The following is an 11565-nucleotide window of genomic DNA, read 5'->3' as shown; positions in this document are numbered from 1 at the left end:
CTTGGAGAATAGGAAAAGCAGTCCATACCCCACTTCGTCGTGTAGTCCTATGATGATCCAGAGATGGCATCGATGATCAAACTGGAGGCTAGAGGCCAGGGAGCAGATGTTCAGTACCAAGATTACTATCCAACGGCTCAAGTCGTAAACAAGTATAGATACGGACATGATCTTGTCAAATTTGGCCAGCTCGCGTGTCTGGGGTCTCAGATGCGAAGGTTGCATGAATGGTACCTGCGAGCCTGTCGAAACGGTGATCGCTACCTCACGGTCTCACTAAGAGATGAGCATTACTTCCGGGGGAAGGAGGAGATAAACCTTGAGCTTGAAGAACTTTTTCAGTTATTCAATCAAGACGCCCTCGACAAAGCTGTCATCAGTTGCTACTGCCTGTAAGTGATTTATTTATGTAACTAAGTCTGTAGCTCAGCTCATTCATTTGCACTAGCAATTATCCTCACTATATTCTTTGTGTACGCTATATATTAATTATGCGGAATGAAGAAGCTCGAATGCAAAAGAGGCAAGCTCAATGCCATCGGGTTCATTGACCCAAACGCAGTTCAGGTAGTTACGGTTCGAGAATACGCCAAGGACACAGAGGACAACATGCTAATATTTTTACAGAAGCAAGCAGACAAAGAAGATATATTCTTTCCCTACAATTTCTAGTGAGTGTTTTAACATACATTATGCTTGTGCATCTTCCACTTTATTCTCCTAATCATTGAGCTATGCTTGTGCAGCTTTCACTTTATTCTCCTAATCATTGAGCTTAAGAAAGGAGTCGTACTTGTCATGGACTCGAAACGTAAAGAACATGCGGAATGGGAGAACATGGCTACGCTGCTCCAGAGGTAATTTCAGGCAATTTTGTATCGGCATCTTCATCTGTTCTCATTCGACGATATCACGAACTAATCAATAACTCATTTACTCAGTTTTTTCTTTGCCGGACAGGGCTTGGAAACGGTTCATCAATATTGTTTCGGGTAAATGGAAACCGGAGCTTACATTTGAAGATTACCCTGTAAGTAGTACTATATATATATAGCTATGTCCGTCAATCTCTTTGATATTTTGTTTCAAATACGATGCTTGATTACTAGTTTGATCGAACTATTTTTTCGTAAAGTGTATGATGCAGGAACGCAGGAATAACTTATGTGGATACTACGTCTGTGACTTCATTCGTGAGATGGCTGTTCACAGGGATGCGGAGGACGCTATACACCACAGTCGTGTACGTGAACACATATTCACAATTAAGCTTATTTTATTACCATCAATTGTATTGAGTTCCATTCATATATATTGATCTCCTTTTTTTAATATAGATGCTACGCTTGCGGGACTCTCTCATAACGGAGGATCGCATACGAGCAATCCAAGAGGAACTCGCGGGATTCTTTCTTGACGAGGCCGTTGCCAAAAATGGAGAATACCATCGGGAGTTCGTAGATCTTGGTTCGTAGTCGACGTTAGGAATATATGAGATAGATTTAGTAAAGAGGTCCGACTTTATACTGTAAATAATGCATGCATTACATGTACTGTTGACGATGTCTATATATTCATGACGATGTTTTGTGGTTTCTTGAATGATGTATATATGCATTGCTGAAACTCAGCCGCGGCAGAGAAACGCCCAGTGTCTCTGCCGCGGCAGAGAAACGCTGTTCCACCCTAAACTTGTGCCGCGGCAGAGAAACGGCAATTTTCTGCCGCGGCAGAAAGCCTCCAGGCCCGGTTCGTAACACGAACCGGGACCAAAGGTCCTCCACCACGAGCCCCCTGGCTGCACCACGTGGCGGGGCCTTCGGACCCAGTGCATATTTAAACCGGTACTAAAGGGGGGACCCTTTAGTCCCGCCTGGTTGGTCCCGGTTCGAAAACCGGGCCTGAAGCCCCTTTTTCCACTAGTGGTGGGTATTTATTTTGTAGGAAAGACATGTGGCATGGTTTGTTGAGGAAATCTCCAATGGCCCGACACAAACGGATCAAAAGTATCCGCTTTGGTCAGGCCGAACCAAATTTGAGAAAACCCTTAGGCCAGTGGGCTGACGAAAGTGTTCGCTCTAACGCATTTGCGACCCCAAATTTGGGGAGAGAATGCGTTTGCATGGACAGCAAACATGTCCGCGCGCGTGCTTCTTGTCCACCTTTGCATAGAACATGACCCACCCGCGCTAAACCCTTGCCTGCGATGGACACCGACGCTATCATGGACGTCGACTTAGCCGCCCCAACTGGAGCTCCCGCTGTCCAAGAGGCCTCCACAAAGCCTACCCCGAAGCGGGCCGCCATCGGCGGTCGTGGGGGGAAGGCCAAGGTGCCAAAGAAAGAGCAGAAGCCGGAGGAGAGGGCGGTGCAAACAAAGAAACCCAAGGACCGTTGCGCCATCGTGCGGGTGAAGAAAGCCCATCAAGATGCCAAAGACGCCTCCAGGGTCGCCAAGGAGATCCGGGAGCCAGCCCCTCCTTCTGGAAGGCTTGGGCCATCCCGCCGGAGAACATGCCCGTTCCCTGCAACCTATTCGAGGAAATGCCATGGCCAATCCCGACACTGATGTACCATTTATGCTTGTCCAACATTGATCCCCTTTCTCATGTGTTATAGGCCACTGATGCACGATGATCCATATGCCTAGTACGCCTACAACGACGAGGTTTGCATGGAGGAGATGATCCATGGTGGCGGCTTCATCCTAGATGGCCTTGGGACCGAAACCCAGACCCAAGGGTATGCCATCGACGGGGTGTTGTTGTTCTCCCAATTTGGCCAACCATTGGAGCAGGACACTCCTGTGCTCGACGATGTCGAGTGCGATGCCTTGGAGGAGGGTGACACTGAGGCCGGGGCCGGAGCCGAGGGCGAGATCGGCGGCGTTGGAAAGAAGGGAACGAGCCAAAGGAATGCTGGCTACAACGACAAAGAAGACATCATGTTCTGCCATTCTTGGCTCTTCATTAGCCAAGATCCTATATGCGGGGATGAGCAAAAAGTACAAGAGTATTTGAGGAAGGTTGCCCAAGAACTCCATGAACGCCATCAACTTGCTCCCTGCCAGATTCATAGTACCCACAAGACTTTTTTTCCAAAAGAGGTAGGGTACATCTAATAAGAGACAAACAATTTTTGCACAGCGATCGACCATGTCGTTTCACGTAAAATGAGTGGCATCGGCGTTGTGGACGTGGCAAGGGCAATGCCTGCTTCATTCCGGCAATGTTTATGCCTTGGTGATAACCCCAAAGTGCAGTGATCACCGCAGTACAATTCGATAAGTATTTGAGTGTTGATCCCACGAGAAGCTGAAGGTAAATTATCTATTCTCTAAAACTCTATAACCCACTTGTATGACCTTCTATGCAAAACTAGGATCTATAGTGTGCGTATATGTGAAGGGGTTTCTACTATTAAACTATAAAGGCTGAAAAATAAAATGCAAAAAGTAAAACTAATGCAAGATAAGTAAATTGATATGAAGTGGAGTAAGAGGAAGTAACTCAAGGGAGTAAGTACTCTAGGAAATTTTTATTTCACTTGTGTGGTTGTCACAATTACTGAAGCTTAGTATAGTCTTTTTAGTGTTTTCTTCTAGAGAGGAGCCATAGGTAGATGCAACCATTGATATGAGCAATTACACCTCTAGTTATCGATCCCAAGGCCAGTTAAGAGCAAACATGGAAATTGTTAAGACATAAAGTCCAACCTCCTCAGTAAGTTTAAAGGTCTCCATAGTTATATCCCCCGTTGATTAACCATGAATTAATATAACATGAATCTAAGAATTGGGACATGGTTTCTGTCAAGCTCCAGCTGTCCCTCTTCATATCATCTTGCAACGGTGACAACCTCATGTATCCCCCAACGTATGTGTGCACTCATACATCAGTACAAGACATCATCATAGATGATAACAAATACTTTCATGCAACCATCAACTAATTATATCAATTGCCAGCAACAAGTCACTACATGGTGGGAGGGCACATTCCTATAGAGGTTTTTAGATTGATCGCTTCCTGGGTCGCCGAGTTTTTCTTATGTTATTTTCAGACTTTGCATTTCTATGTAGACATTCTATCACCAAATCCAATCCAATTAATATGGATTAACTACTTACAAGTGCTCCATATAGTATTTGATTCGACCTTTGACTCGAGATATGGAGTCAGGGGCTGAGGTAGACTGAAATCAACCGGGGTTCATCGGAGTGTATGAAGCACTTTCCATGTTGAATTTCGAGTCATGGTGCTGCACTTTACATTGTACAATGGTGGTGTTGAGGCTATTTTACCCCTGTTAAATGCAAATAAATATTTCGTACTCAGGTGTTAGTACTTGTTAGACTGTATATACTCCGAAACTATAACATGTATATGTACATACCCTTTGGTACCCTTATATAATGTGGTAGACCACGCCACATTGAGCCAGTTCCACCCAAAACATCTTGTACCTCACGTTTAACAGTACTCCATGGTGAGCATATACATCTCCGCATTGTATGGAGCTGTCTAGGATGTTAGGGCTCTTGTTGTGGTTGCCTGTATGTAAGAATCTAGATTTGTTTATGAATCCTATGTCATGAGTAACAAAAGAACGAATGGCGTATTCTGAGGGAAGGAAATTTGACAGCACGGGTACACACATATGGATCCTTTTTAAAATTGAAAAAATATGCACGCAGACATTGAGTAAGGACTTGTGATTTCTATCCATTCTCTACATATGTGATAACTTTGTAATTTCAAACTTAAAATAGCACGACTGTGATAAGTTTAATACAATAGTAACATTACATCATTTTACATAGAAATATTGTATCCAATCGTCACTTTAATTTTTAGGCCTCTTTCAACTAAAGGGTTCTAAATTTTAGAAACAGAAAAATGTAGGTTTTTTGATTCCAGGGTTTACAAAATCCCACAGAAAAACAATATCTCCATTCCAAAATTACAATTTAGGAGTATAAACTTAGCAAAACTCAACATCTTCAAAGTTTGACCAAGTTTGTATACACAAATAAGAACCTTTACAATATCAAACCAGCAAAAACAGATTCACCATAAAATATGTTTTCATAATTGCATACGTTCATATTTTCTTCTATATTATTTGATCCAACTTAGTAAGTTTTGTTATTTGACTAATTTTTACGCCTTATAGTGGAACAGATCAGGGAGTCCACTAGAATATTAATATGAAACTGGCTCAACAGATGCCCCGAATAAATTTTTCCAAGAGGGAGAAAGTTCATGTTGCTCAAAACAAAATATCTATAAGGCCTAACCTGTTGCATAAATCATACTCTCTCCTTTCACTACTAATATAAGACGTTGCTAAAATGTTCTATATTAGAGAACATGTGAAGTATATGAGTGTATTGCTGGAAAGCAACCTTTAGGTCTCATACTCTCATTCCTTGGGTCGAACGACTTTTATATATAGGGTGAATTCATACAAATTGTAATCCTTGTAAATTGCTATGAAATATATCTTTACGGAATAGATATTTTACAGAACAGTGGAGTTTCTCGAAGTGGCACAAGTGATAACCGGCGAAGCATACACCTTCAGTTGGATCCATAGGGGTGTAGATACTCAAAACGAGAGATGTCGCATGGAATATGCACAATTTGAGTACCACTTGAGGAATCTCCGAGAAAATTAGAGCAAAGGTACACACAAATCTGTAAATGTAAATCACTGGACTGTCTCACTGAATTCCCATCGATCAGACAAATGCAATTAGAAGAGGAACAGTCCGATTCTCACAAAACACGAGCTTGAAACAAACAAGGCGAGGCCTCGACGACATACCCAGATAGCTAGCTTAGAGGATGGATACGAACAGTATAGCCACCATAACCTGAGAGGCTGAGAGACAGGTCTAACTCGTCGGCGCCGTCGACGGCCCCGTAGCCGTACTCCAACGAGCTCCTGCCGCGCTTGCGAGGCATGCCATGAGGCAACACACTAGCAGAAGCACTACCCTTCCGCGCCTCCGTCCTCCTCGCCTTCCCCGCGGCCGACAAGAAGTTATCACCGCTGTTCGGCGGCCTCTCGTTCAGCACTGCCCCGTGCGCGCGCGTGGCGGCGGCGATCTCCCTCCTGCGCTTGGCGAGACTGCGCTCGTGCTTGTGCGCATTCTGGTGGCCGCCGAGCGCCTGCGAGCTACGGAACTTGCGGTCGCAGTAGACGCAGATGAAGAAGCCGCCAGACTCCAGCGCCGTCGCCGGTGTGTGCAGGGTGAGCTGAAGGCTGAGCTCGAGCTTATCTTCCTGCGCACTGTTTAGGTGTTCCATTGCAGGAGTATATGCCATTTTCGTGCGTGTGAGAGAGAAAGGGAGCCAATGATTTGCGAATGAAGCTGCGGTGCTAAGCAAAGGATGGATATAATTAAATAAACAGCTCGGCACGTACTGTTCCTCGACTGGGATCAAGATGGTGGAGCCGGCCGATGTGGTAGTGGTATACACGGAGGACGTCGCGCACGTTTCCGGCCAATTGCTACGGCGTCTGTGGCAACGGAACATCACCTGGTCAACATGGTTTGGAATGCATAAGGGCTACCTAAATCTCGGCCGGTGCTCGAAATTTTGGTTTTCAGATATATTGCATGTTTAAACGACCATTCCTATAGTACTTCCACCGATCCATATCATGGTTTTAGTTCGAATTTGATTAAAAATAAAGGTGTGAATGTTTCTTAGTCAACTGAGAACTAACTCAGTCAGATGATATCATCGGATCTCAGTTTGTTGCAATTCAGGACTAGCAATCACAAAGCAAATATAATGGTCTGGATTATTTTTATTTGTTGCATCCTCACTTCTCAGTCGACTGAGAACTAATCGTTCTCAGTCAGATAATGTTATCAAATCTCAGTTGCAACTCATGACTAGCATGAATTACAAAGCAAATCTGACGGTATGGATTATTTTTCTTAGTTGCATCCTCACTTTTAACTGAAAAAATCTCAGTTGCAACCCCAACTAAAAAACTTTATTTCAATGTAACTTGCAACTCATATGCACGAAACGGTACAAACCAAATGGTATAGGATTTGACTGAGCATAAACTTAGTTCTAAGCTAACTAAGAGTTAGCAAATCCCTAAAACTAAACTTAAACAACGACACTTATTATGAATCAAAAGGCAGTATGTATTTTCACATCCTGTGTAACTACGTTGCACGCATCCAATATATATTGTTTTTCGGGTTGCTGAAGATGCTCGCTGCATAATAAGCTCTTGTCTTCCAGCAGTAAGTTTGGCGCAGCTTGAAGCTTATCCAATCAAGCTTGAAACTTATTATGAATTGGAGGCGGTATGTATTTTTACATCCCTGTGTATCTACTCCCTCCAGTATATTTCAGGTTGCTGAAGATGCTCGCTGCATAATAAGCTCCCTTGTCTTTCGGCGGTAAATTTGGCGCAGCTTGAAGCTTATGCAATCAAGCCGCGGCCCGGATCACCCTGCCAGAACACAGGTAAAAGGAAGAGGAACATGCACGGGCATGGAGAGTAGTGTAGCTAGCTGAAATGCACGTCTGGGTAGAAGGCATTCGAAGGGCTTAGAGCCCACCAGCTCCTGACGCAAAACCCAGTAACTTACCTACTTCATATTCCCTGGAAGTATAGTTGTAACCTTTGCTCGTCCGTCGAAAAAGTTGCATTTTTATCCGTGTTTCCTGCAAGGCTGCAAGCCTGCAAGTAGCATTTCTCGAAGTAACAGTATGGTAAGTGGTAACAGTACGTGTAGGTCTACCATCACCACCATGGTGCCATTGCCGGTTGACCGAACCCTAACTTTAGGGACCTAACTACAAAGTCGAGTGTAGGAATGGGGTCATCACCCCCTCCTGCCGATGCATCCACATCAGAGGTGTGGGAACCTAGATTGCCGTCTGTAAAGATAGAGGAGGCAAGAGGTGGTGGATAGAGTGGTTTAGACTATCATGTGAGCATCTTCACGGTTTCTTTCGGATGTCGGTGTTGACCAAGAAGCATAGTTATTGTGGAGAGAGAAATTTCTGAACCTAGATGCAAATATGATACATTTTTTTTGTGCTGGAGTACCCTCGGCCTCTGCGGCGAAAAGATGCATACAATTTTTTTATTAATTTATTCAACAAATGTCAGAAAAAATATATTAAAATACCTGAAGCCACCATGCAATACCTACAAACGACAATGAGTGAAGATCATGTCAACATGTAATTATTCCTTTTGAGAAACAAAGAAAAACTCCCATCAACTAGAAAGCGGGAACATCGCATACCTCGAGACACCAAATAAGCAAAACGGGAGACTCATCTGGTCTAGTAGACTCTTTAGCGACTAACTCATGCACACGCCATAGAAGCCATCATCACCATCAACCACTGGTCCATCTTCAAGGCAAAGATTTTCATAACCCTTGATAGGCTTGCCATCGATGCCGCCATGACGCCAGACAACGCCCCCACCCTGGGCATGTACAACACAACGCGTCCGGCACCGCGGCCCCGCTGTGCCACGACATCGGGACTCGTTGTCGTCGACATGGTAGATGGAACACCGCTCCACCTTCTATCCCCTTCGACCAACGGCTACTGCAAAACGATGCCCCAGGAGGGAGACTGGTGCCGAGCGTCGCCATGTCCGATCCGGAAGACAGAGATCTAGGGGTTTCCCCGAAACAGCCTGAGCGGGGAGGGGAGTGATGCATTGACGATGTCTTCAACAACTAACGATGCACAAGACGCCGCCATCATCTGTCATGACCGAAGTCGGCTAGGTTTTTGACCGCCAGTCACACATCCCCACAAACTGGAATTCGATGCAGCCGCCAACAAATTAAAAACATGCGATGAACAAGGCGTGCCCAGCCCTGACCGACACCCATGGGTCCAAATTGATCCCTAGCAACCCCACCGCCACGCAGATCATGGTCGCCGCGAGGTGGCTTCCATAACAAGCGCCGCCCGCCGCTCTTTCCACCAAGAGATCAAGTGAAAGCCGCCATCTGGGGTGCACACCTCCTGTACACCGTCCGCCGCACCGCTGCCGCGAAGAGCTGCCACGCCATGGCGCTCATCGGCCGTGGCATGCCAAGGCCCGAAGTCGTCGCCCCACACCGACTCCTACGCCCGAGAGGACGAGGAGAGCCCGCCGTCGCCGGCCAGGCTTTGCGCGGTCGCAACCTTTTGACAGCGGCGAGGGATGGGAAAAGATGAGTGAGGGGCCTGACGGTGGAAAATTAGGCTTCCCTCCCCGCCTCCAGACGGGGACGACGTGAGATGGAGAGACTCCACGCACGTAGAAAAGTGACCTTGTGAGTTTGCCTCCTCATATGCCAATTAAAGTCAAACAAAAATATTGTTGCGGGCCCATCAAGAAATATGCATTTTCTCTGCATGGTAGAGTCTCGGTATGTACTACATTCTTTCCTATCTTCTTGGAAGAAGAGTGGACTTTTAGAGCATGTGTTCAGCGCGCACCCGTATTCGTACTGTCTATATTGCATCAAGATTCGTGCTAGCTTTTTTTTCCTCTCTCAGACAAATTTCTCATTTTTGTATCTCTCACATCAAACAATCTTTGAACTTGGAATTTTGCAGATCACTTAAACATAACAATTAGAATTTAGGAAAAATATTTTGGATTTTTATGTCATTACGTATATATATATTTCAAGAATCTATTTTGAAATTTAAAATAATTTTAAATTTTAAATTGCAAAAAAATCCAAACTATTTTCCTCCTATTCTATTTGTTAATTTTTAGGGACTTGCAGAAAAATTAAATCGAAATATTTTATAATTTACGGAATATAAAAAGAAAAAATCAAAAAGTGGAAAGGTGCGCAAAGCGCACCTGCGCTACTACAGATTTCCCTTCTTGGAAAGATTACTTTCCTATCTCGTTAGGGGCGCGTTTTGACTTCTGAATGTGAACTGTGTTGATGCAGTAGGGTTTTGAATGTGGCTGGTGGGCCAAGCAGTAAGATCGCCGGTTTCAGGAGATGGGAGCACATAAATATATGTACTCCGTATTCTATTTTGTAACGAGACATCTCACATGGAATATGCCACAATTCGATAGATCACTTGGGGTTGAGAAATCCTCCCATGAGCCTTAACCAAAAAATTCCCGAACCCAATTAATCTGCGAATTAGAGCAAATATGGAACACACGAAATCTCTGGTGTTCCATTCAGGTAAATGTAAATCACCGTGACTCTGTGGCTAAGCCATAATAACATGAGACAGACTCAGCTATAGCTAAGAAGAACATATCGATTCAACACACACAAGAGCTGGAAACAAACAATTCATTCGACATTGAACCGAAAATAGATCACTTTGGCATGCCGAATGAACTAGCTACCTAGCGGGTGATTATTCAAGTAAAGTTGGAGATGCCACGAATTAGCAGGCCGATCATAGCCTGAGAGAAAGGTCCACCTCGTCATCGCGGTCGGCGCCGTAGCCGTACTGCGACGAGCTCCCACCGCCCTTGCGCGCCATGCCATGAGGCACCAGAGCATCAGAAACAGCCTTGCGCGCCTCGGTCCTCCTCACCTTCCCAGCCGCAGACAAGAAGAAATTTTCACCGCCGCCGGGTGGCCTCTCGTCGTGCGCCGTCCCGTGCGCGCGCGTGGCGGCGGCAATCTCCCGCCGGCGCTTGGCGACGCTGCGCTCGTGCTTGTGCGCGTTCTGGTGGCCGCCCAGAGCCTGCGAGCTGCGGAACTTGCGGTCACAGTACACGCAGAGGAAGAAGCCGCTGGGCTCCGGCGAGGTGTGGAGGGCGAGCGAGAGCGTGAGATCGATCTCGTCCTCCCGCTCACTGTTTCGCTGTTCCATTACAGTTACAGGGGGTACAGTGGAGTGCGTGTGTGAGGGAGAGAGGAGGAGAGCCTATCAAATTGTGGTGCTAAGCAAAGGTTGCTGTATATATTAAATAAACAGGTAGCACGTTGTGCACCTAACGGAGTGTTGCACGTACTGTTCCTCGACTGGGATCGAAATGGTGGAGCCCGGCCGGTGTAGTGACTGGTTTGGACAGACGCCGTCGCGCACGTACGTACGTTTCCGGCCAACTGCTACGACCTCTGTAGCAACGGAAAATCGCCTGGCCAACACGGTTACACGCGTTTCCTCCTTTCTTCCTCGACATATAATAATGCTTAAATATTTTAAATAATAAAGCGTTTTCTATCGGAAAAAAACAATGTACGTGCACTCATCATTTCCATATAATGGCCAAGCTGCACACAGCCGGTATGCAGGTTATCATGTTGCTGATTACTGAAGATACAGTTGGGTGCACTATGGCTAGCTAGCCATGGAGCTATACTGGCAGTGATTGTCGCTTCTAATTAAGCCCCTCTTTGTCTCTAAGCAGTAATTTATGTGCAGCCTGAGCCTTATCCAGGCAGGCCGCGCCCCAGATCGGATCACGCTAGGCTGCTGCTACTAGGCTGGTAGCGTTGTCCCACGCAATCGCGTATGGGCGGTGGACGCGATTGGTGAATTAGTGCATAGATCTTGTAGAACATTAGGGCATCTG

At 45.6% G+C, this 11565-nt stretch overlaps 2 protein-coding genes across 2 annotated transcripts; both read right to left on the bottom strand.

Moving 5' to 3' along the window:
* Positions 1–2707: 2707 nt before the first annotated feature.
* On the bottom strand, positions 2708–6314 carry LOC124657047. Its single transcript, XM_047195676.1, has 2 exons — positions 5879–6314; positions 2708–3063 (listed from the first exon to the last, which is right to left on the bottom strand). Exons 1-2 carry the CDS (start codon positions 6312–6314, stop codon positions 2708–2710), a joined length of 792 nt encoding a protein of 263 aa, XP_047051632.1.
* Positions 6315–10436: 4122 nt separating this feature from the next.
* Positions 10437–10859, bottom strand: LOC124651901 (zinc finger protein 2-like). The gene has a single exon (XM_047190918.1). The coding sequence runs from the start codon at positions 10857–10859 to the stop codon at positions 10437–10439; it is 423 nt and encodes a 140-aa protein (XP_047046874.1).
* Positions 10860–11565: the final 706 nt, after the last annotated feature.

The sequence above is a fragment of the Lolium rigidum genome, chromosome 5 (genome assembly GCF_022539505.1).
Source record: "Lolium rigidum isolate FL_2022 chromosome 5, APGP_CSIRO_Lrig_0.1, whole genome shotgun sequence".
Lineage (NCBI taxonomy): Eukaryota > Viridiplantae > Streptophyta > Magnoliopsida > Poales > Poaceae > Lolium > Lolium rigidum.
The sequence above is the reverse complement of the archived record's forward strand: the minus strand, read 5'-3'. Positions and strand labels throughout refer to the sequence as shown.